This window comes from Hydractinia symbiolongicarpus, chromosome 4, assembly GCF_029227915.1.
Source record: "Hydractinia symbiolongicarpus strain clone_291-10 chromosome 4, HSymV2.1, whole genome shotgun sequence".
Classification (NCBI taxonomy): domain Eukaryota; kingdom Metazoa; phylum Cnidaria; class Hydrozoa; order Anthoathecata; family Hydractiniidae; genus Hydractinia; species Hydractinia symbiolongicarpus.
This window is the reverse complement of record NC_079878.1, coordinates 4,561,185-4,587,002: the sequence shown is the minus strand read 5'-3', so window position 1 is coordinate 4,587,002 and position 25,818 is coordinate 4,561,185. Positions and strand designations below refer to the sequence as shown.

The 25,818-nt window shown below is 31.6% G+C and overlaps 3 protein-coding genes across 4 annotated transcripts in view; 1 reads left to right on the top strand and 2 right to left on the bottom strand.

Moving 5' to 3' along the window:
* The first annotated feature begins 1,712 nt into the window (after nucleotides 1-1,712).
* On the top strand, nucleotides 1,713-6,062 carry LOC130640847 (neuropeptides B/W receptor type 1-like). Its single transcript, XM_057447416.1, has 2 exons — nucleotides 1,713-2,415; nucleotides 4,725-6,062. The coding sequence occupies exons 1-2, from the start codon at nucleotides 1,976-1,978 to the stop codon at nucleotides 5,419-5,421; spliced, it is 1,137 nt and encodes a 378-aa protein (XP_057303399.1). The 5' UTR covers nucleotides 1,713-1,975; the 3' UTR covers nucleotides 5,422-6,062.
* A 3,918-nt stretch (nucleotides 6,063-9,980) lies between these two features.
* LOC130640849 (transmembrane protein 199-like) lies at nucleotides 9,981-13,787 on the bottom strand. The gene is made up of 3 exons (XM_057447420.1): nucleotides 11,699-13,787; nucleotides 10,947-11,013; nucleotides 9,981-10,396 (listed from the first exon to the last, which is right to left on the bottom strand). Exon 1 carries the CDS (start codon nucleotides 13,738-13,740, stop codon nucleotides 13,135-13,137), a length of 606 nt encoding a protein of 201 aa, XP_057303403.1. The 5' UTR covers nucleotides 13,741-13,787; the 3' UTR covers nucleotides 9,981-10,396; nucleotides 10,947-11,013; nucleotides 11,699-13,134.
* A 156-nt stretch (nucleotides 13,788-13,943) lies between these two features.
* The window catches only part of LOC130640846 (putative uncharacterized protein DDB_G0282133), a 33,422-nt gene continuing 21,547 nt past the window's right edge, over nucleotides 13,944-25,818 (bottom strand). For both annotated transcript variants that reach the window (XM_057447414.1, XM_057447415.1), the window contains 13 exons: nucleotides 23,434-24,950; nucleotides 21,311-22,369; nucleotides 20,543-20,604; nucleotides 19,924-19,986; nucleotides 19,785-19,844; nucleotides 19,123-19,197; nucleotides 18,924-19,046; nucleotides 17,927-18,061; nucleotides 17,528-17,590; nucleotides 16,989-17,051; nucleotides 16,777-16,902; nucleotides 15,811-15,897; nucleotides 13,944-15,513 (listed from right to left, as the gene is read on the bottom strand). In XM_057447414.1, the coding sequence (XP_057303397.1) occupies nucleotides 15,238-15,513; nucleotides 15,811-15,897; nucleotides 16,777-16,902; nucleotides 16,989-17,051; nucleotides 17,528-17,590; nucleotides 17,927-18,061; nucleotides 18,924-19,046; nucleotides 19,123-19,197; nucleotides 19,785-19,844; nucleotides 19,924-19,986; nucleotides 20,543-20,604; nucleotides 21,311-22,369; nucleotides 23,434-24,950 (3,709 nt within the window). In that variant the 3' untranslated portion in view covers nucleotides 13,944-15,237. The remainder of the gene's footprint in view (nucleotides 15,514-15,810; nucleotides 15,898-16,776; nucleotides 16,903-16,988; nucleotides 17,052-17,527; nucleotides 17,591-17,926; nucleotides 18,062-18,923; nucleotides 19,047-19,122; nucleotides 19,198-19,784; nucleotides 19,845-19,923; nucleotides 19,987-20,542; nucleotides 20,605-21,310; nucleotides 22,370-23,433; nucleotides 24,951-25,818) is intronic.

Here is a 25,818-nt window from a genome sequence, read left to right as displayed (position 1 = left end):
TTAACTGAGATAAAGAATCGTACATTATGACGATGCAATATGTGACATGATATGTAACATACAGCTTATGTTTTAGTTAAATAATACCAAAGAATTACTTTTCAACAGTTAATTTTTGACAATAGCGTAAGACGAATATAAAAAGTTAAAAAACATGGGATGTGATTGAAACTTATTGGCACTTATAAATTTGAGGGAAAAAAATGAAAATGGGTGGTGATATGAGTTACTTTATACCTAGTGGGTAGCTAGGGTCATCTGAGACCAAAATTGGACCAATTCTTCAAAGCTGGGCAAAATTACCACTTTCAATGGGTTGTTGACGTCTCAAAAAACCCTTAAAGTTGATATATCTTTGTTCCTAAAAAAAGTATAATACTATACATTTTATCGCTCAGCGTTTCAAGGTTAAAAAAAAGTAACAATAGGTTAAAAACTTGCTCTCTAATGACGCGGCCTAAGTCAGCAAAATCATCTGGCGCTACAACTAGTCTACTCGTGGGTTTGAATTCTGTACAATGGATTTTACATTTACAATTTTGTGTAACGATTTAGATTTAGGTCATATCACATATAAAATTGTTCTGTTATTTACACAGCTTTAACGGTTATTACAATAATTTAAAGTCAATAACTGAAGATTTCGAGCATGGATAAACAGTGTGGACGGGATGACGATATCTGTCACCATTCATGAAAAGTACACGATTTTCTTAATCAGCTAATATTTACAGGCATTAGAGGCACGGTGGTATCAAATTTTTAAAAACACTTTTTTACATGGAAGGCTAAGGCATGAATTTGAGTAAACATTTTAGAGCCTTTACAGCAAGAAAATATGTGTTGTTACACAAACAGATTATAACGCATGAATTAAGAAACATATATGTAATAAATAATAACACTTAGCACATAAAAACACGCATGCAATTTTGTTTAATATAAGCAGTAAGATGCCAACTAAAGAACTACAGCAGCATAGTTCTAATTAAAAATATATTAGAAGTATGTGAGAACAATCTAAAACGGCGGTGTGACAAAGTAACTTCAAATAACTGAAAAATAAATCCACTTAAGTCGTTCGCAGTTGTAAGAGGGCTAAAATAATTGATGTTTATGTCGAATTTATTAGTTATAAGTAGCTTACACAAAAAATGAAAAGAAATATATATTGCAGGTAGCTAGGGATGGACACTTTACAATAAAATAACAAAGGTTCAAATTGAAATCAAAAAACAATTTCTATAAATTCTATTTACAAATTAATTATTAATAAGCTTAAAGAATAAGGTCATAAAAAATTCTTTATGCGAAATAAACTTTTCAAATACAGTCTAAATAACCAGCTATAAATAAGATTTAGGCTGTCTTTATTTTTTATTAAAGATTCTTTACTATTTAATTAAAAAATTAAACTAAATTTCCTTTTTACTTCTCAAAAACAAAAATAACCGTATTATGTATCTTAAAAATTTTTAAAATAAAGTCTCGTTGTCCAGACCTCTATTCATGACACGGGGGTTCGGTTTTTTTTGCTACAAGTATGTATTTCCGCCATTAATACTTCTATGGTTGAGATAACCAGCAACTATTATTTTAACAAATTATAACAAATAATCTATGTAAAAAAATGTAATAAAACGAGCAATAAAAGAGACAAAATCATTTCAAAAACGAATCCATAGATGCCCGTCTTTAATACTTTTAAAAAAATAATTATATTAACTTAAACGGAATAACAAATATATCAAACCATGGAAACATAAAAGGCAAAATTAAACCAGCAGGTGGTCATAAAGTAAGATTAGCAAAAACAAATATGCATGTATATACATATATAAATGAAAACAATTACATCAAACGCACTGAAGCCAACTGTTGCAACATGTGCAACATGTCTTAGATTTACTGACTGTAAACAACTCACAAGGGACAAACAAAAAGAAGAAATCCGAAGTAAACCAACCTGTTAAAGATGGACACATCGACAAACCATTCGCTTTTATGCAACTACACAAGTTTGATAAACAGTACAGTAACGAATTGTACAAATGAAACGGAAAGTGGACGTAAACTGAATGCGAATATGCAACTTTCTGTTGGTGCCAAAGTTTCCATGTACATATGTTTTGGATTGATATTTCTGCTTGGTACAACTGGAAATACAATCGTCATTTACATTGTTGGAATAAAACACAAAATTGTGAGAAACTTTGACTTACATATTATATCATTGTCATTGGCCGATTTACTCGCTTCAATATCTTTACCTATTCTTACAATCCATGACCTATTGACAAACTTGGAAGCGTGGCATCTTGGTATTATGGGATGTAAGATTCTACCTCCTATGAATCATGTCACGATTCTTGTGTCAGCATTTATGTTGGTTATTATATCGATATCAAGACTACGGTAGGTTTTTTTTATCTTATCTTTTAGTTTGTTCCTAAGCGTATACGGTAACCTCTCCCTTTTTTCCTCCTTTAATCTAATATGAATCCCTATCCTAAACTTAAGCTCGCAAGGCAACGAAAAATTAGCATAAAAATCAAATAATATATCTTAAATATATCTCTATCTTAAATATACCATGCAAGACTGATTGACTTTTTAATTGATTTTGAGAAGACATTTTCGATTTATTAGATCAAAATTTTTTTTTGTTATTTTTCCATTCGACCGAGGTAGCAAAAACAACATGACAAAACATGCAAGAAAATTATTTCTATAAGAAGAAATCTTTTTCGGGCATAAAAAGAGAACAATTAACTGCTTTCATAAAAAAATATCCATTTTTCGAAATGAACAGAAAACATCAACTCGCCAATACTCTACAGGCAAGAGGCTGCGAAAATGCAACTTCTGTACATACGTAGGTAGGCTAAACAACGATAAAAATTCGCTGTTCGCACTTTCTAACATGCTGGGATTTCCAAAAATTCCACGTCACTTTCCACTTAGTGCCAAAATAACGAAAAATAGGACATGTTAATGCCACAACAATTAGCGTAGTTTAAGAGTTTGGATTTAGCTAAATAACCGTGATGAGTCTGCTGTAAGCATTGACAAATAAACTTTGAAAAATTTCAAATCGTGTAAATCTAATATAGAAGCAGTCGAAACTACTGCGTGCGGCAACAGCCTCCGTAAAGTGTGCCCTCATGCACCAACACTTTCTCTTATTGCTTGTAACCAAAATTTCGAGATAAAAATTATGCAATGATTGCCCACTAACAAAACAAACAATTAAAATGTCTCACAATTTAGTATATTTTGAATTGATCTGAATAATTTGCTCAAAAGAAAAGTTTTATTTTTTTATTGTCTGATAAATTTGATAATAAAAATTTTTAAAATGAATTTCTGAAGAAGAAATCGAGAGATAGATGGCAAACAATTTCAAGCATAAAAATTTTTAGGTTCAACACCGGTGGGTTAAGAACATGTTTTGTAAAATATTGATATGGGTTATTATCAGCCGTATTGAAATATAATGGACTAGCAAACATTTCAGGCTTAAAATGATTTTTTATAGGTTCGTGGTTTTTAAGCCTAGTTTTTATCAAAGATACAGTTGTGAGAGAGGAGCTGTGTAAATTAAAAAGAAAAAATTTTCAATCAATTTTTTTATTTTATTCACATGGAAGGGAGTATACAGCTTGATTTAATAAAAATGCACAATAACTGCAGCAATGTTTGCTAGAATTCAATAAAATATAAGCATGACAAAAAAGAAGTCCAATTTTTGTGATAAATGAAATATAATGAAACAAAAGAAGTTTGATAACATGAAATGTTTGTACCTTATTGTGTTTTAAATTATAACGCATCATCTATGGAGCACACTAACATAGATGAATCCCACGCTGTTGTCCTAATTGTGTTAAATATTTATTTATAAAAAGAAAATCGTTTGACATTGCAGTCGAACCATTAAAAATTCAACGTGGGTTGCATTCCTTCTCTTTTTACTTTAACACAATTCCGTCTGCTTTATTTTAAGATGGATAGCTTGAATAACTGTCTAAATGTTTTATTGCGTATGCTAATACTGAACCTTATTTTTCATATCTCGTGAGGAAAATAACTTGATTTACCTTGCAAATGAAACAACTTTGAAAAAGTAGTGTTTCCAATATTGTTTTCTTTTATATAATAAAATTTGTAAACAATTTAAAACTTGTTTTGATGTCTTATTTGACAAAATATTTTTCGTGCAGACAAAATTCATTTATTCATTTATTCCAGATAATTTCTCTTAAAATCTTATTTAAACTTTAAGACCGCCAAATTAAACCTATTTATTATTTTTTCCGGTATCATATAATCCGCATGAAAAAGAACGCCAAAAATTGTCAAAAAATCTGATTTTTCTTGATTGCTGGGTCATATCCACAAAAATCGGGAAACCGGTTAATCACGGGTCCAAAGTTTGCAGATGAAATGAAACTGGGCTGCAAAGGTAAAATCTTAAGCATAGTTTCGAATAACTGCCAATGTCTGAGGCTGGGAGACGTAGCTACGGGACTTAAACATTTGGTATGCAGATGCCTAAAGGATAAACATAAAAGCTCAGTAGATATCATAACCATGCCGCATAGTGAAATCCACTCTCCCCCAACCCTCCTGGACCAATACAGTCAATTTCAAAACATTGCGAAGTATCGTTAATATGTTGTATGTTTATAAAAAGTATTATATGAAATGACTTCTTTCTTAAGGGTGATTGCAAGCACAAAAACCATCCGTCAATCAAAAACAAGATCACTCATCGAGATTGGAGGTGCATGGCTGTTGGCCCTCTGCATTGTTTCCCCGTTTGCATACAAACACACATACGTTCTTAAATATGATATATGCTACGATGCGTGGCACACAACGGACGGATTTTTGGATCGCCTCAGAAGGCTAATTTATTACAGTGTGTACGAAGGCTTTGGGTGCTTCATACCAATGATTATTATGGGTATTGTTTACACCAAATCTGTCATCATACTAAACAATCGACAAGTACCAGGAAACAACAAAACACTAGAAGTGAAACGAAAGAAACAAAACAAACGGATCATAAAAATGTTTGGAACTATTGTTTTTGTATTTTTAGCCTTGACGACACCATACATGATCAATGTTATCATTGTGGTGTACTACCAAGCATACAGAATGAAAAAGTATTTAGAAAACACCGAATTTTTCTTTAATCTTAACTATGGACTGTTCACGTTATCTGCATTCAATAGTTGCATAAATCCATTCATCTATGCCAGAATGCACCATAGCATGAAGAAGTCATTCAATAAACATGTTAGCACCATTTGGAAGACAACCAAAAAGAGTGTATCAGAGATTTCAGTCACAAGTAAAAGTCAGATGAGGGGGAGGACATTCACAAACATAACAGTCACTGATGATGAATAAGCATAAATCAAAGAAGTTGTAATAAAAAGGCAACATGTAGAAAACTGATATCAAAAATACTTGATCACCAAAAGAGAGAACATATGTTTAAAATCACAAGTTAACATAAAAAAAGTAAATAATTTAATATTTTGAACTATTGCTGTAAAAGCGGCATAATTCAGCGACTCTCTTAAAAAGAAAACAAAGATATAACAACTTTGTTGCATGCACAGAAGTTTTCTGGCTTTGTGGGTACTGATCCGTCTCTATGATGTAAACAAAACTGGTATTTCATAGCGATAAAAACTTGAATACGAATTTCTTTTACGGAGTAGCACAGGCCAAATTTCGGGTCTTCAAAATCAACTCTTACATTGTAAACTCTCAATTAGGAGCTCTGCCTTTAAACCAAAGGCAACCAACTATCTACAGCAGCAGAGTATGGACTGCAAGCTTCTTGCTTCAAGAGAAATTGTAGTGTTCTTTCTTGAGATCCATTATGCTCAGTTACTGTTGAAATATGTTTGTGTTGGAAGGTGACTTGTGGAACAAGTTGAAAGTCGCTTTCAGAATATTGATTTTTTATAAGTTCTTTTTTTTGTGTTCAATGATGTATATGTATGTGTAACTTGTTATGAAATATATATTAAAGAAATAAATATTTTTTTTTTCAGAATTACACTCCCAGCACCATTTACCTTTAAAATGTTCTTACAGTGTACGTCCACCAAAAATAGTTCATTGTTGACTTAACGAATTCAAGAATTTTTTTAACTATTTTGCAGTTATAGGATGTAAAATTACAAATATTTGGTAGCACATTTCTCGTTTCCAAGCAACACTTTTTACAATGTTACATTCTTGATCTATTTCACATGTTACACTATTGCAATAGGAAGATCCCTTCCTTTCTTCATTCTGGGACAAAATTAGTCCACTCGAGTCCCAACTTAAAAGTACTTTGAAATTTTTTTAACCTTTACATTGACCAGAATTTCATGCACTAAAGTACAATTTCGTTCCCTGCAGGATATCCAACTAAAACTGAGAAATAAATTTTCTAATAATTCCCTGCTTCTCCTGATGTATCATCAATATTCTTTATATCGACATTTTAATATTTAATCACTTTCCAAACAGACTTACGTATGTAATATAAGGATCTAGCAAACTACGCAATGATAGATGGAATCAAAGTCGCTTCATTTTTACTTTATTTTTACTTTAGTTTTACTGATTCTCTTCTAAGAAGCCATGCTTTCTTTTTCTAAATGTGAAACGCAAGGGTTCCACAGGTAATGTAGACCTGCTTCAGTCAGCTACTTGTTTATAATTATCAAAGAAATTTTTAAGTATTTATTGGAATTCTTTGATTAAAAGGTACGTTTGATGTTTAAACCTTGTACCCTATGTTTAATGCTATAAATCAGTGGTATTTTCTCATGGATTAATGAAACAGTCTGTTAAAAACAATTGCAATTCGTAATAACATGCAACATAATTGGAATTGGATTATGAAGGCCATTTAAACCCATAGCTAAGCAGCTAGTCGACGGTTATTAAAAAATCGTCACACAAATACGAACTGCAATGCTTATGTCAACATTGTAAAGGTTATTATTACAGCGATTACTGTTTTGCTTTATGAAATAAAAGAAAGGGATTTTTTAAAAATCGTGAAATACTTAAAAATTTAGAGTTCAGAAATAAATCAACAGGGCATTTTTGTAAAAAAAAATATTGGCCTCTGTGTCGTTCATATTAACCGTCTGATTAAGAAATCTAAATAATTCTTACACAATCGGTGATGATAGATATTGGCTTTCATAAAAATTCTGCAGATGAAAAGAAAATAGAAGCAAGAAAGAGTGATGTCTCCAGAGACTTACTAAACACGAAATATGCGTTCTTTTATTGTTGCAGCTGTTTGTGTTTCGGTAGGTGAACGTCAATTTGAATGAGTTTTAGTGGTTTAACATACTTGTTAGTATTTCTAATCGTTCTAAAGTATATATCCATTCACCTTCACCAAACGAAAGAGGAAATTAAAAAGAAAAAACAGAACTTATTATGAACTACGAATTATGTAGTTATAACCCACTTGCCATCTACGGATGTTATATCGTGGATTTTACATAAAGAGTATTTATTGCTGCATAAAAATGTGGACGAAATCATCCAGGGAGGTTTGACAACATATTAACCAATAACCTTTACCATAGTTAAGTTTGAGAGTTAAACTTGAATTACAAAAGGTTTTTTATTTAGCACAAAATTTAGGTACATAATCAAATAGAAGTTTTGATTGTATATTTTACAAAGCCATGCCTTTGTCGCTGAATTCGTGCAATTTTTTTATTTACGATTGGAAAACATTACGATTACAATTTTAAATAAAACAATGTTGAAAAAGCAGCTGTTTAAATGTTGTTGTTGATTCAAAACATTTTTTTTTGACCATTTATGTGTGAGGTTACTTTTCTTATAAATTTTCACAGATTAGGGGAAATTTTATTTCGCAGATTACATTTTGCTACAGTAAACTCAATTTACGACATGCTACGATAAAACAACAACAAATATAAAATCCATTAAAGTTCTTTTCTTATGTAATAAACGTTAACGTGGTGAAAATTTGGCATTAAACATCTTGCGTATGATGTTGAATATATCAAAATCGATCGTTCTGATGTCCAAATTTTGTATGACTTTAATCAGACTCTTCAACGTATTCGTAGAAAAGTTTGCTCATAGAAACCTTATTGTAGAGGGGGAAAGGAGTTTCACAACTCATTTAAAATTGTAAATCAGATTTTAGTGGTGTAATTCATTCATCTGTAACAACCTACTTACTTATTTCATCTGTATGTTCATCTGTGAAATCAAGTACATGTGAATGTTAGTAAGGTTAAGTGAGTTGTGTGAGCCTTACTTATTACTATTCTGTGTGCTTTTTATCCTGGCCAACATTTATTTTCATGTTGGGGGTGTGGCTATTTAGCTACCTCCTTAGCTATATCTTTGACTAAAAAGTAAAAGCATAAAAATGCAGTTTGGCTACAACAATATTCTTAAGCAATAATTTTTAAAGCTAGGTAGCTACATCTTTTAATAATTTCCTAAAGATTTTTTCCGCCAATAAAATGACTGAGCGATTGTTTGGATGGGTCACTACAAGCTGTTCCCTGTGTTTTTATTTATTGAAACCGAAGTTGCAATGAAGTATTTTAGAAAAGAGTATTACGCCTATACGCCTGTTTAACTCTGGTTAACTGTACTAATCGCTTAGCGCAGTGGCAACATCAGACTGTTTTTTTGGAAAAGGCTGTTACGCCTATGCGCATGTGCTATTGGTTTACCTGTACGAAGGGGTCAGCCCACTGTGACAATATACAATATTTAAACTTTCTTGGGAATCACGCCTGCAACACTGTTTACCTGGACTAAGCACTCGACACTGTGTTAACAATGGGCTGTTTCTTGTGTTTTTATTTGAGTCTGCGAGAAAGTTTTTTTTCATAAGGGTATTGTCCATGCACGCCTGTGCAACACCGTTTAACGGTACTAAGCGCTCAGCCAGGTGTCACGATTAATTTTTTTTACTTTCACAAAAACTTATTCCGCGAAATAAAATTATATTGACCGATTGTTTTTGCTATGACGGAGTAACAACGGCTGGTTTGTAAGCTCTGTTCTTATTTCAGCTATTGTTGCGAAAAAGTTATTTTATAGTAGTATAAAGTTATTTTATACTATAATGATTTATGCACTTTACTTGGTTTACGACATACTGTATACCTGTACAGCGCTCCACCTGATCGTGTGGCACAGTTACAGCTCTTATTAAGCGCTCCACAGAGTGTTCAACGCCGGTTCACACATTCACTTGTGGTTTAACGCCGAGTCTCCCGGCTAGCTTTAAAATATTTCTCGTGGTCACATCTACTTATAACGTTAGGTCACAACTGAGTTAAGCATACTAACATTCACCTGTGCTTGATTTAACAAGATATAAAAAACTCACTTCGCGAGCATATTCGCTAAATAGAAGTTTTTAAATATTTCAAGTATTAAGTACGATGTGCACCGAATTATATCATCGGATAATAAACAGACATCGGATATAGAAAATTAATCAGTCGGGCCTGTGATATTTGACGAGACCTTAGCCTCCACTTTAAGATAGAATGCTTCAGCAACAAATATTCGACACAGCAATTTACTTACGAATGTATGATAATACGAAAAGATTTGATAATGACGCACTGAAAGATTTGCTGGGAAAGGCCAATGAACTTACTATGTGAAAATGACAAAAAAAAAAGATTTTATCATGAATACGAACATAAAAAACATTTTATTCAAAATTTTATCCTTTTAAACAATAAGGTGTATTGATATTTTGTTGCATACACAACAGTTACAGACCTCTTTTACCGTATGCTTAAAATTAGTGTTCGTTAATTATATTCCGAAGATTATTATGAATCAAATGAAAGAAATTAGATTGGATTTCTGATTTATGCCACAATAATTTTGAATCTATGAGACAAGAAAAATATTTTCATGTCAATAAATAGCTCTATAATACCCTGCTACCACGGAATTTGGTAGCTCAGGATAATTAATTTTTTAATTTAACAAAAACCTAGGAAAAACTACATTCATAAGAATAAATCGCTACCCTATTTAAATATAGTTTAGCAAAAGTAAAAATATCCCTATCACTCATAGAAACAAATAAATCACATATTTACAAAAAGTAAAAAACACAAATCTTTTTCCAAAACACATTGAACGGTCTACATTATTTTAGAAGCGTAAAAAAACTTCACAAAAACATGTTTTTTTTCAATCATTTTTTCCAAAACAATCTCTTTTACCATTTTTAGATCTAAAATTTTCAGAGAGTCACAAAAAGTTATAGCAAACATTTTCAAAAATATTCAAAGCATAAAAATTCTAACTAATTTCCAGTTCAAGTCTTCAGCCTCTGAAAAAGAAGAAAGGCGTATCCAAAATGACCGGGTAACAAAATAAGACTACCATTAACAAGTATTCCTCTCTGATACTTGAGAAAAAAATTCCTTTAACTTTAAAAGATATGAATATTCTAAACTTTTCCTCCAAAACGCCTTTCCGGAATTAGAGCAGCCATATTTAATTTTAGTTAAACTTTAAACCCTCCGTTCTTGACACGTTTTTGTTTACATTTGGAAACCAGTGTTAAATCCTAAACTCCCGGACCTCGTATCGTGATTCGCAAATTTTGAAAACAAATTAGATTTGGCATACTTAGGAACTTTCTATAATTTTGCTACAAAACAAGACCTTAAAAGCCTTAAAATAAGATACTGAGATATAAAAATGAGCAAAAACATTTGAAGTAAACTGTAAATCTCTAAAAAAACATTTTTAATTTTAGCACTTCCTGTGGACTTCTCCACCCAAAAACAGGAGTTTAAGTCAAATTTCTCCATTTGCGGAAAATGAATTATGGACGCGCTAATGTCAAAAATGCCATATACAAGTCAAAATGTTACCTTTGCTATGACGTCATTTTTACAGTCTTCAATTTTACGTTTTAATGCACTAACGTCCATGTTCACACTGCAAAAGACCAAACTTAAAAATAATTCTTACTGTCACATGTAACACAGAATGACCACGAAAACAAACATGAAAAAACATTGAATTTTACGAAAAATATGCCAAGATTACAAATGAATTTTGCAACATTGATTTTAGCTTATTATCTCTCACTTTATGATTTCATTTTGCGACAAAAAAAAGTTATGTTCTTTTTGTTTAGAAATTCGACGAAAATTTGGAACTTTAATCTATCTGGGGAAGTACTATATTTGTCCAAGCCTTCGTAATTTTTGATTCGTATGAAGCCTCGGTTTCAAACAAATGTAATACTTGATACAAATAAAGGAATATATATTCAGTTTTCGTCGAAAATTTTTGAGAAACATATCTTTAATAGGGAATTTTTTTAGTTTTAATGCAGACAGTTAAAATTTGGTATGAGATTTATTGGCGATTTTTCTTTATTTTACCTAAAATGCGTCAAATATGAAGGCAGACTAGAAACTTCAAAAAGACGAAATAATTCGATCTAAAGTAAAATAGATTTTTAAGGAACAATGTATTTTGGATAAACATCAGGCTGTCCACGATGTTCGAGAAAAGAGTTGACATTTTTGTTCTTGTGAATACTTTTATTGTATTTTAAAAAAAGCTAGAAGTTAGTCAGGGCTGGATTTATATATTTCAATGTTAACTCACTTACCCACTAGTCAATGAGCCATTTACACCGTTTGACGAATGAAACGACATGTTAGGGACTAACTTTGTCTGCATGTTGTTAATTCTATTAGTAAGACATGAATATTCCCAAGGTTGCATACTGCTTCTTTTGTTTGTATGTTTACATTAATTACAGGTCTAAAATATGAAATTATAAATTATATAAATTATATAAAAAAGTAGTAATCCATTCAAAAATACTAAATCAGATACAGGTAGCTAATCATTACTGAAATTAAGAAGATAATATATATTCGTTTAAGAGAGAAAATAAGTGGAATTTTGTGTGGACATACATTTGTCCATTTTTGCACGTAAAAAGACAATTTGAATGAACTGATAATTACAAGATTATCCAACTTTTCATATATACGTATATTTGCTATTTAAATTGAACGCTAAAGCGGCATCAATTAAAAGTTTTCACGGACAAATTATATTTTCGCTATGCTAAAATCCTCAAAAAATTATTTTTTCCCCATTTATAGCAAAACAAAATGTTAGAAGTAAGAGAAAGAAAAACACAAGAAATGACATATTATAATTCTTATTTTTATTCTTTGATTCTGAACGCAATAAAAATGCTACTGAACCAAGCACAGCTATTTGATTTACAAAGTTAAATCTATCTTCTCTTTAATAAAATAATAATTAAAAATTCCTTGGTGGAAGAGCGCCTGTGAATAACTCAGCCATATCAAAACAATGAGAATAGATCAAACATACCGACTGCGCGGAAAATTTATTTGAAAAGAGCAGAAAAACTGGCAACATTGATTAAAATCTTAGGGTTAATTCTTAAAATGCAGACAATAAAAATCGTTTTAGGCTCCCTTTGTAAATGTCGATTTCCATACCATAATCTTTCCGGTGTAGCGCCATTTTAACTTTATTGAAGTTAACTGCCTAAAGTTTAAATGAATCAGAATTGACTGTTGTAGACAGAAAACATTTTTTAGAAAAATTTAAGATAATTAGCTCTTTCCATTTCGCGCTGGCAATTAAAAAAAAAGTTAGAAGAATATCAGAAACAAAAAGCTAGTGCGAATTAAACGGCTGTTTCTGAAATGCAGAACAAATTCATTTTATACCATGCTGATAAACACTTGATATTTCACCACAAGTATTTCTTAAAATCAAGCAAAAATCAAGCTAAAAGCTGCTGTATAGTCTCGCTTGATTTGATAATGTAGTTGCCAGCTATGGCTCCCTCTGTCTCTCTAGCATAGTCAGCGGTAAGTTGTACCTTTTGCGCATACCTTACGATTTTTGCGCTATAGTGAAAGAATTGAGGCATGACAATCGGCCTTAACAACAGTTCTATCAGACAAAAACTTTATTTAAGTATATATTAGCTACCATAAAAAGGATCTGAAGTATAAAAATTTGTATAACTGCACGAATCAGACTAATATGACATCAAATCTCAATTCTTGCCATAAAAAATAATTCAGCTAATGCCACAGCAGTTGCCAAAACAATGGAAAAAATTAGTCTTAAACCCAAATCTTCTGAGAATGCATACTGCGATGCGACAAAAGCGAACGCAAAAGTCGCAACCACGGACAACACAAAGTTGACAACGGACATGACTTGCTGTCCTGTTGTTCTGACAGCTTGTCCAACTTCCTGCCCTAATGTCATTTTATTCGTCTTGACATTCTTCACCATTTTGTCATATTCTCTTTGTTCTTGTTCAGCTTTGAGTTTGGTTAAACGTTTCACTAATTCTGGCGACCTAACAGGTTCTGGGATAGTTTCGTTAAATACTTTTGAAGTCTTCACTAAGTTACGAATCTCAACATAATCACTGTTTCCCGTTGTTAACGTGAATTCAGTATAAAAATCATGCGCATCTGTGAGAACTTCATACGGTATGGAGTGTTCAGTTTCGCTGTCGTTAGTTAATGCTATGCGTATTTTCGTTTTTAAAGTTCGACTAATGCTGCCATGTTTTAGAAGGTTGGACAGAAATTTCTTGATTTCCGGTGATAAAATGATTCTTGTTTCAACACCTTGAGCCATTATATGTTATTGTTCATCTAAAGATGAGAATAATAAAGATAACTTGCCAATGTTTACAAAAAAGTTAATTAAAAGTTAATCTGCGGGTTTTTTGTAACTGTGCCACAATCTTGTACGTAAAAAGACAGCACCATATTGGGAATAATAGTTATTGAAAACCATACAGATTTTTTAAAAAGCACAATATCCAAAAAAACCTGAAATTATTTTTTTAACTATATTTCTAACACATAAGAAAAATTTACTGATTGGAAGCAATAGTGCGCTTCCACATTCACAACGCTTTTATATTTCAGCTCCATGGCAACAAAAAAGTACCAACAAATCGTAAAAAATGGCTGCAAAACTTGATTACGTATTTAACCTAAGAAGAATTCCAAAATTCCTACTAATTAAAACACCGATTAGTGGAATTTAGAAAAAATAGGTTATATACTTTCGGATTATATAAATTAATTAAATTGGATTTATTTACTGAACATTCTAAATTTAAAAAAAAAAACGATTTTCTGAAAACAATTGAGATTGGAGGAGATTTTTTGAGAAGATGATAGCATTTTCATTCAAACAATTGAGATTGGAGATTTTTTCACATTTTTTTTTAAAGGAATTGAAAAAGGAGATTTCAAAGGTGATGCCACAAGCAAAGAATAAATTATTACTGTAATCACACAGCACCTCTATGCATATTTTGAAAAAAAAACACGGAAAAACATTATGGCTTTGCAAAAGGGAGAAAATGTTGCTAACAGGTATACTTCTGGAGGAGATGTTAATTTATGTTTTTCGATAGTGCAGATTATCAAACAATGTCACGGCAGCTTAAATTCTGAATAAAGCGTCCAGTTTAATTTACTAAAAAAATATTTAATTAAGAACACCGAATAAAATTTTCTTTTGAAAATTTAATGTTAGGAAGTGATTTGTTTAATCGCTATGTATTTAAAAAATAAGTATTGTAACTCTCGCTTAATTTGCTAAATTAAAAAAAAAAACTTCTGAAGATGCGCGAAAAAAAAAACATATTAAAAAACCTTGCAAAACTTCTATAAAAATTAATACTTTCAAGGCATCGGAGTACTATACCTATTTAAGGGCTAACGAAAGAATTACGGTAAGAAATACTAAAAATAAACAAATATATTCTCAAAAAAATCCAAAAAAACAATAAATCCAGTCTTGGACTAAATTCACTCAAAATAAATGTAAAAACAATCCGAGTAGAGGAAATGGAGAAATAAATGTGACGATATATAAATATAAAATTTCTTAAGCACTGGATATTTGTAAAAGAAAAACTATAATAAAAATTATAACTCCATAAAAATAACTAATTTATGGCAAAAGGGTAAGAAACAGTGCTTCCTGGGTCGCGTTAGATCCAAAACACATCTACTTTCAGGTCGACGACGAGTTACAGCTGTTAGCTATCAACATTATTTCCTTTCAGTTTCTATTACATCACAAACACAAAATCAACAAGATACTTCTTTTTCTTCATTCCTTGCTGAAGCCATGGTGACGGAGCTTATGATCGTGCATCGCTTGGTCACCACCTTTCCAGTGATAACACAAACATCCTTTACACGTAAAACAAGTATATTTTTTTTGATGACGCCTCAACAAAGATTTCGGTAGTATCACGTGACAATATTCACAAAAACATTCACCTTCCGCCGGCTTACTTTTCTTAGGTACGAGATTGACGTTATGTTTTGCTATTTGTGCAGGTCGAATTTTTGTTACTTCACCATTGCCAGCTGCTGCGTACACCTGACACACAAAACAAAACAAATTCAAGCAAATATACATAGTGCTGTGGCGAAAGAAATTGTTCAATGAAATCGGACAAATAGATTATTTGCGTAGGTTTTTCCAATCAATTTTAAACTAATTGTCGGTCTAATATGATCATTTATTGAGAAAATAGACTATTTTTCAAAGATCTTTTCAGGTTAAGGCAACCCATATATGATTGGGTAGCCGCGACACCATGCAACAAATGTCAGATTAGGGTCACTTGTATATGATTAGGCTGTAAGTAGTGAAAATCATTAAAATGACACATACCACAGTCTCCTTGTCTTCTTCACTTGCACAAAGACTTTTTAATCCTGCACCGTGCTCACTCTGGTACATTTGGATGCATTTTCCCGTCTAAAGAATTAAAAAAATAACAAAATTTTGAACCAGCCTTCTATAGAGATGAAATAACGTAATCCACAATATGTCCACCATGAATTTAATAAATTTAATGTCATTTTGCAAACACGCTTTCTTACCTGGAACACGCAGTAGTATTTTCTCAAGTTAGCAATATATACTTTTCAAAAAAAATTGGTCAAAACTGGTTTGAAAAATATATAAGGCTACTGGAATAAAACCGAAGATAGAAAACTATTTCTAGCACTGGTTGTACATTTCATCATTTTTTAAATGAGAACGTAGATTGATTCTAATTTTCAACAATAGAATTGGCTGCTTTTTCCATTGGAACCTCGCTTTCATACTCCCCATATATATAATAAAACATAACGTCATATAAAATATGACGCCAGCATTTATTTTGATAAATAACCTTAACACCATGTAAACTCACCATATACACAACTAGAATTCTGAACCCCTTATTAATCTTTTGTGTGTACTTCACAGAACATAAATAGGTAAAGAAAGGATTTATTAATGCACTATTTTATAACAGGTAGTTGTTACAAACCAAAAGGATGCAAATACAGCTATTCTGTAGAATAACATTTGGCGTACAACACTAGGTCTTGGCTACGAATAAAAATAGTTAAGAAAACAGAATAAAGGGTATGAGTTTAAATAATTTATTTTTTCGTTTACGACATTGGAAAGTTTATCTAAATGTTATAGTAATTTATATTTAATGGAAAGAATATTTTATAATAGTTTCATGCAATATCCATTATATTGCCATCCAGCAGATGCCAAGTGTTAAATTCGTTAGAAGATGTAGTACTGGGTTTTACTATTGGTCATAGAAAACTAAACTAAATCAGAAAAACCTACCCTAAGATCTGTTTCAACGATGGTATATTTAGTAGGATGGATAGTGTAAAGCATTGTTGAAACAGAGCAAGGTGATACTGGCAGGTACATAGTGGGGCAGTCAATCACCTTTTTTTCGCTGTAGTGCTGAAAAACAAAAAGATATATCCAAAATCTACTCTCCGCAACTTTCTTACGAAGACGGCGTGCAGAAAGTGGAAAGAGCCGCATACCGTGCATTCATATATATGGATTGTTTTATTAGCACTGACAGCATACAGAGTATCGTCCATCACCTAAATCATGAAGAAAGTAAATCACGTGAGATAAGAAGTTGTATAAATTAGTAAAGTCTTAATGTACACACAAAAGCGGGAATAAATTATATCAATTTGTTAATTTCTCGCCTACGCCTTCTTACTTGAGAATGAGAAAGAACGCATTTTTTGTGTGGAATTTACTATTTCAATTTTCTAGCAGAATTTTTTTGATCAAAATATTATTCATGAAATTAGTCCTTAAATTCGTAAATCATTGATAAAGTTTCTTCCTTTAAAGCACTTGACGTTAGAGAGGTTAGTTTGCAAAATCATGAAAAATACTTTGGTCTGCATTTAAAGGGGAATACCTACACTAATCAGAATATGTGTAGATGGTACAAATCACATTGCAGTGTTGGTGCACTGGAAAAGGGCTTTTTGTTATTTTAGTTACTTCGTTTGTTTAAGTAAAAATCCAAATTTGTTTCGCAGTGATACTTGATTTTTCTCACCTGCATATGAGCAACAGCAGCGTTCTTTCCAGCCATGTATATGGTACTAACCACCAAACCACTCTGCGAAAAAATATTTTAAAGCCTCACACACACTAAACATTTTAAAGATTCGCATATAGTAAACATTTCGAAGCCCCGCATATACTAAATATTTTAAAGGCTTACACATACTAAACATTCTAAAACCTCATATATACTAAAAATTACAGTTGCAAAAATGTTAATCTATTCTTAGTTAGATTTCCATTTAAGTGATACAAAATTAATATCAAAATTAAAGGACACATGAAATGGTGATTTTAGAAAAACATCACAGTAAATCAGCAAATGATCATCTCTACCTGACAAGAAATAGTAATATAAACCGAACAAAAATAAAACAGCAAAATCATTTACCATACTTATCACATAAATACAACCATGTTTTGTGCCCAGAAGCAATTCTGTATTTTCTTTTTTGACAGGTTGCATACATGTAATGCCAGGTCTTTTAGTACTGAATGGACCATACATATGACTGCATGTGTTTGCCTAGAATAAAGGTTATTTTTGTCATAATTAAAACTAAAACAAAAAGCTTTGTTATCTTTAAAATACAAGTTACCGATCAACTAAAAATAAGATACTGACCAACTAATAATATGGTTACTGACCAGCTAAAAGAGGTGGTTTGTAAAGAAATTGTGGAATCTGTTTTTATGGCATTTTGCTATTTAAAAAAAGAGCCTAGTTTGTACAAAAAAAGGGAAATATAAATCATACAAATAAACATTCCAATTGTTCTGGATTGACAAATGTAAAAATAAGTCCCAGATAGTTACTAACTACATTAAATCAAGTTCTCACTGTTTATTATTCGATAATAACGAAAAAAAGGGATACAAACAACTTGACTGATTCGTGTCATTGTATGCAGGAGAACAGCCTAAAAACTTGTTGTGTAAACTGGGGACATTGTGTATCTTAATCTTACAATTATATTTCTTCACTGAAAATTTAATACAGAATAAAAATATCAAAGTAATTTTAAACACTTTTTATGTTTTGATAGAAACGCAGGTATCACAAAAATAAAAAAGTCAAAGCTAAAAAGATTTGTAGCCATTCTTTCCTCTTAAAAATTAAATATTAAAATGTAAGTATAATAACCCCCTAAAAACACAATTTGAAAATAAAAAATAAAAAATAAAATGACGCTCTAAATGTTATTATTATTCCCAAATATGTTTAAAGGGGATGTTATGTTAATCTAACACAATTTACAGTTAGGATTAACTTTTAAACTACTTTTTCTTTCGTGAAACTTTGCATAAAACATTGCTACCAACCCACTCAAGTATATTTTTCTAAGCCAGGTTGTGACAACACCACAAATTGTAAAAAATGGTATTACCTCAGGTTTTACATAACAATAGTTCCCGGTTGTAAATCCAGCAAATAATTTGTCAGCAATAAAACTCATACACGTAACCATAAAGTGTGACTTAAAGGAAAACCTTTGCACAACATTCCAGGACTAAAAATAAAAAAACAAAAATCCCTTATTATTATCACCAGCACACTAAATATCGAGTCTTACAAAAAAGACTTACATGAAAGCACAAGCCAACAATCGAAGATGATTTACATCCAATGTATAATATTTTTCTATCACGATTCATACCAACCTACAAATAGAAACTTTGCTAATAAATTGTAAGGCGTACCGAGTACAAGCATAACAAACTACAACCCTTCCTTTTAGAAAAAGATACTATCATTCTGAATAGCATTTAATTACCTGTTTAAAATTCTATTGTTTTATATTATACCCCTGATTTGAATTGCCACTTAATAGACAGTTTAGTACAAATTGCAATGTACCCATTCAAAATATGATTCGACTTCCCTCGAATGCTTGCTTACACTCAAAATATCTGCATTGTTTAGACTTTAAAAGAAAGCTTTACGAAGTCTCATAACAAAAACCGTAATGTTTAGACTTTTTGAAAAACTCTTTTGTGAGTTTGCAAAGTACAACAATTTTTAGGCATAGTTTGAAAGCTATTTTGACAGTGTGTACAGTCAACAAAACTGGTAAAAGCTATCTTGACCTTTTGTGATTCTTTTAGAAATCTTACATGAGACAGATAGTTATCATGAAAATCACATAACTATTGCTGTAAAACAAATATATGGACAATAAAAGCAAAATAAAAACAACGAACAATACAAACACGTACTATACATAAAAAAATAACTAATCAAACATCACCTCAAAACATGTCAGCTTTTTAAGCCCTTCTAATGGTATCTTTTGCATATTGTTTTGTGACTGGAAAAATAAAACAAAAGCTATCTTGCTAAGTACATGTCAAGAAATTTGCGGTTACAAGACAACAATTTATATTCACCTTCATATCATACACAAATAACGTGAGTGAGTTTGTTGCTATAAACAGATATTCGTAGGCCACCTAAAAACAATGTATGTATCCTTCCATCAGTATTAATTGCTAACACCATGAAATAGTTTGTTCATTACTAAGAAGCTTCTATATTGCATAAGTGGGTTACTTAGTCAAACTGATAGCTAGCTACCTGTGAGAAGGGTTTTTTAAAGACGTTTTGATAAGAAAATTGTAAGTTAAAATTCTTTATTTCAAGCCTAATTAACTAGTTAGAACTTAGAAAAAGAATTGGGAACAGAAAACCTAAAACAATAAACATGATAGCCTAATTAGTTTGAAACTATAAAGGATTTAAAGAAACAAACTTTGTTGATGAGTAGTTATCAGCAACAAAAGATAAAACATGGTAGCCATTATTTGACAACATGATGTTCTACAGAAGAACACAATATAAAAAACAACTCAATTAACGCACTATGATGTAGTAAAATGAAATTCCACTAATCATAAATCCTGATGCAGATGCTTATTATGGAGTATTGGAACAAATAAAATTAGAAAAATTTGCTAACGTCTTCTATTGGATAGAAGTAATCATACACAAATTAATACCAGATCTTACTTTTATATGAGTAACACTAACAAGTCTTTTGTCAACTTTTACAACCTCGGTTATTGCTTTTTCTATAAGATGAAAATGTGGAACATTACTTAATTGGAGAATTCGCAATTTTTCGCCATTTTTGCGAAAGTTTATCTCGCGAAAATGTGCGAGTTTCTTCATTTATCTCCTGAAAGTTTTCGAATTTCTTCATTCGGGAAAGTTTATCCAGTAAGCTATTTTATCATTTTTCACCAAAAAACGCACAAAACACTTAAAAATCTTATTTTAAGAAAGAAAATTTATAACATTTTCAATTATGCTAAAATTTTAAAGCTTTTTTCTAACTGAAAAATTCTTGTTCGCGAAAGTTTATCTTGCAAAAATTTGCGGGTTTCTTCATTTGTAAAAGTTAATCTCACGAAATTTCCGAATTTCTTTATTCGCGAATGTTTATCCAAAAAATTTCGTGAATTTTTTTGTTCTCGCGAAAGTTTCTCCAATTAAAGTATTTAAAAAAATTAACGTTGTCCTGCAAGTTCAACAATGTTACTTTATGATTAAGAAAGCAATTTATTCGATGTTTGGGACGTGAGGAGCGAGTATAAGAAGTATATCTTAAGATAAAACCGAAGTTTACAGTTATGTCGTAATTCTTCAGGTAGGTATTTTTGTTTTTTGTTTTTATCATTAGTATGAAATCGTTTCAGTCATCAAGACTCTAACCTGAAAATTTATATTTTTAGAAAGGATACGAAGGGGAAAAAATAACCAAAAAGAATTGTTTACTTTGCTTCGTATTCTGTCCAATAGGATTTTTAAAATGCTTGTGCGTAATAGATTTTTCAGTCGCATCGCATTTTCGCTTCTTCGTTGTTTCACAAGTTGAATCAGCAGGTCTCACTTCAGCATTTTTATAACCGTTTTTTGTTTGACTTTTTTTCTCTCCTTTTGACGGCTCCGTACTACGATTTCTTCCCCCTGCATTATTTCTGGAACCATACGTCTTCTGAACATAACCAGTTGTCAAAATAGTATTTTTCTTTTCTACATAACTGTTACTCGAATCCTTATTCAAATTAATTTCTGGTGATGCTACTGTTTTTACACACTTACTCTTTTCAGAAAGATTTTCTTGCAGACCCATATCGATTTTGGAAGAATCACAATTTTTCCTTTTTTTATCTGATTTACTTCTATATTTTTGTTTCACTGGTGTCTCTTTGGAAGGACGTTTATCTTCCATTTGTTTATCTGTTATGCTTGTACCACTGACAGCTTTTAAGCAAGGCAAATCGTTTTGCTTGCTATTATTTAAATTATTCGTATTATTTGAGATCTCTCCACTGTAGCTGTTAGAAACGCTATCCCAAGGATTTGAGGTATTCTTAATCTGGCTTTTTTGTAAAATACTCTGAAGAGAAGGAAGAGATGAATCACTGATAGTATCATCATGGTTCAAAGCACTACTTGATAATGAGTTTAACGTATTGTCACAGTCGTTCAAAGTTGCAGGAGGTGTTTTATATTTACTGCTCTGGCAGGTTGCTGATGATTCATTTATGGATTGTTTCACAGAATTTGTTGACTGCTCTGTAGTTTTACCTTGAACAGGTTCAGAAAATAATAATGGTGACCCATCACCACTGTTGTCTAAACTAGTCAATTGCTGTTCCTTTAATCGACGTTTGCGTATTTTTTTATATTTTCTAAAATCTTCTAATCTCCTTTCCATCCCCTCATACTTTGATACTAGTTTTCTCAGTTTTCTAAGATTAGATCTTATGTCTTCCAATTCTTCTTCGATCATTTCATCTTCTTTAACATTAAACAAACTGTCTTCATCCTCTGAAACAAAACAGGATTGCGTTACATCAGAAAATTAGTGCATAAATAACATAAGTACTGTGCAAATGTTATTATTTTAGTTCTGGCAATATCTGCTTGAGTCGGGATATACATACTTAGGAATAAATTTTAATAACATCATAATGACACCAGCAAACTGCCCATATGCAAAATAATATTTTAAGTGAGATTCCCTTCTTTTGCTTATAACACTGAAAAGTGCTTTTTATAAACGGTTGAGGCCATCCACAAATGAAAAACTCCTCAGGAGGGTATAAATTTATTGGTGAAGATACCTTTTCATTTTTCAAGTGAGCTACTGATTCTTCCACTGAAAGCGAAGATTTAGATATATTTTAAAAATTTTTTGTTAGTTTAAAAAGTGAGGAAAAAATTAATATTAAGATTTTAATACATCGTTTGGTGCAGAAAAAGGAAAACCACCTCAAATTTTAATTTGTTACGAAGAATCTGCATCTTAAGTTATTTAAGATCTTGAAAAGTCGACTCTAAGGAAAAAAAGTCAAAGTTGTCAATAAATAGAAAGAGTAACACGTCTGCGAAAGATCTTAGTTGACATAAAGTTTAACCAGAGTAAAGGAGAACATAACGTACTGATCCCTGAAGTGCCTCTAAATCAACTTTGTCGACCTCATTTTTATTGTGGGTTACCAAAACATTGCTGCCGAATGTCGGCACTAACATACTCACTTTCAGTAGTTTAAATTCACAAGCCTGTGAATAATAGTTAATTATAAAAGAAGGCAATTTTTTTTAAAAAAAGCACTTTTTATTTTTAAGAGACGCTATTGTTATATCAGTCAACATTACAGCTGCGTCTGTACAAAATGCATGTCTGTACAAAAGATGTCTATGTCGTACAGACATCGAAGTCTGCACGACTTTTGACGTTCTGAAGTTGAGTGGTAGCGAGATTGTTTAACCCATTGTCGCTACAATGTCCCTGCAATGTTGGTGTTCGTATATTAGAGTCAAATCTTTCGTTCACACTCATGCAATACAATACCAAGATATAGAACATAGAAAAAATAAGAAATACACACCTCTATTATCACTCCTTATGATATCAAAATCTGCTGTTAAGTCAGGACTAGAAACTGGTGATCTTGAATCAGCTTGTGATGTCCAGTTGTTGCTCATTGCTGACATATTATCCTCACTTTGTTTACTCAACAGTGACTCCAAATACGATCCAGATTCACTCTTTGCATTTAAATCTTTATAAGGGCAATATGTTCTTTTACTTAATTGACCAGTGTCCTTCTTATCTAATATTTCTAGATTATTACACGGCTCTAAAACAGGTGATATTCCAGAAAGGTTTCGAACATATGCCATTTGACTAAATGACACAGCTGTGTTTGTTACTGGTGTGGAAGAGCACGTTGTTACCAAACCTGAATTAATACAATTGTGAGTGCCAGCACTAGAAGTCGAAAAATTATTCATACTGTCAGAGATATTTGAGCTACCTGGTGTACTATTTGAGCAAACTGGTGCACTGGTACTTATAGCAGTTACATTTGATATGTTACAACATGGAACAGTTTTATCCAATGAAGTACACAAAGATAAAATAGTAGAAGCTTCCGATGTATGACTACAAGGTAGACATGAAGTAGTTGTAGTACCAGCAGTGTTGCTACAGATGCTCGTTGATACACCAGTTGTTGAATCTGATAACTTAGTCTGAGCAGCTTTTGTGATGTTTAAATTCGTAGCCTCAGGAACTTTCACAGGACTTAGAAAATTAAATCCTCTGTCAATTTTTTTTAATTTTTTGTTTGTGCTTGTCGCTGGAAGACTGAACAATGTGTTTATCATCACCACATCATTTACTGCGTCCTGAAGACTGGCTGTAATATTTTCGTTATATTGATTTAGGCTTATCACATCAAGACTTTTAGTGCTGTTGTTAGGAGTATTTGTATCAATATTTGATGTTGTTTCTGCTATGGGTGTAGTAATTGCAGTCTCATCAATCACAGTCACTGTTGTTGAGCTAACATTTGCAGTAGGTTGGTCTTTCTGTGGTGACTTGAGTGAGCTTTCAGCAACTGAGACATCACAAGAATCAGCTGAATTATGCACTTTTTTATCTAAGAACTTTCGTACAGTTGGTGGTAATTTATTTTTGTCTATTTCTGAAGATTTGCCAGTTAAGAATTTTAAATATTTGAATCTACCAACTTTAACATTATTTTTCTGTCCAGTTATCATCAGTGAAGAACCACCATCACTATTATCAGAAGACTTGCAAGTGGAATTTGATCTCTGGCGACTTGTATTGATGGAGTCTTTAAGCATTGCAAAATCAACAGATACACTTGTATTTTTTTCGGAACCCTGCGACAAGGAGCGTTTTCTTGTAGAATGTGACATATTTTCCAATATAGAGCTGTCATCAGAATTATTGACTTTTACTGAAACATTTGCATCTAATTTATCAGGACTTTCTATAAGCGAAACAGCATCTGCAACATTAGATTTATTCACCTCAATTTTTTGTTTGATATACAACTCCACTGCATCCACAACTCGGTTATGGTAGTCACAAAATCTAAAACAACAACAACATATTTCTGTTCCTTTCCTTCTTATGTTACATATAATTTTTGCATAACATGTGACATCTCCTAGGTATACCAGACTCATAAAAAACCATAATAGGTAAAAAAGAATCAAATATCATTCAATTAGCTGCATAAGCTAAAGTTCATTTGTTAAAAAGCAAAATAAAAATGGTAGTAAACAAGTTTGGCAATTACTGTTAAAAAACCTTGTGCCATTGCTTGACCAAGGTGACAAACAGTTTAGAAACAAATTTTCTTTGCATATTAACCATAGAAAATGTAAAATTTAGCTCTTTACATCAAAAAATTTACATCTATTATTAATGAGAAGGTAGAAATTAATCCTTAGAACTGTCAAATTGGGTACCTAACATTAGCGCTACTAATTACTACTAATCAGGTAAGTAGAGACTTTCACATCTACTTTATTAACTTGATGTGTATAAGAGTATGTAAGTCTTGTTATCTTCAACTAAACTTTGATTACTCTTTTTTATATTACCACTTACTGGATGTATGATGCATTTCTTAACTTATTGTACACATAATGACTCCTGATTACAATGCCAGATATTTCTGGTTGGTTAACAACTCATGAGAAATAAAACTTGCAGAGGATCGAAATTTATAAAAATTAACCAATCAGAAACGAGCTGATAATTACAGTTAATTACGGTAATTAACATTTTCGGACCTAGATGTAGGTAACTACTTCTTCTGTAGGGCTGGTAACCAAATCTCAGGAAGTTGATACGAGATGCTGTTTATGTGTTTGTTACGTGCTACACTGTTGATGGTTTCTTTAATCTTCCTGGCCGTTGTTCTGGATCAAGAAAATCAATGACAGATTCAATG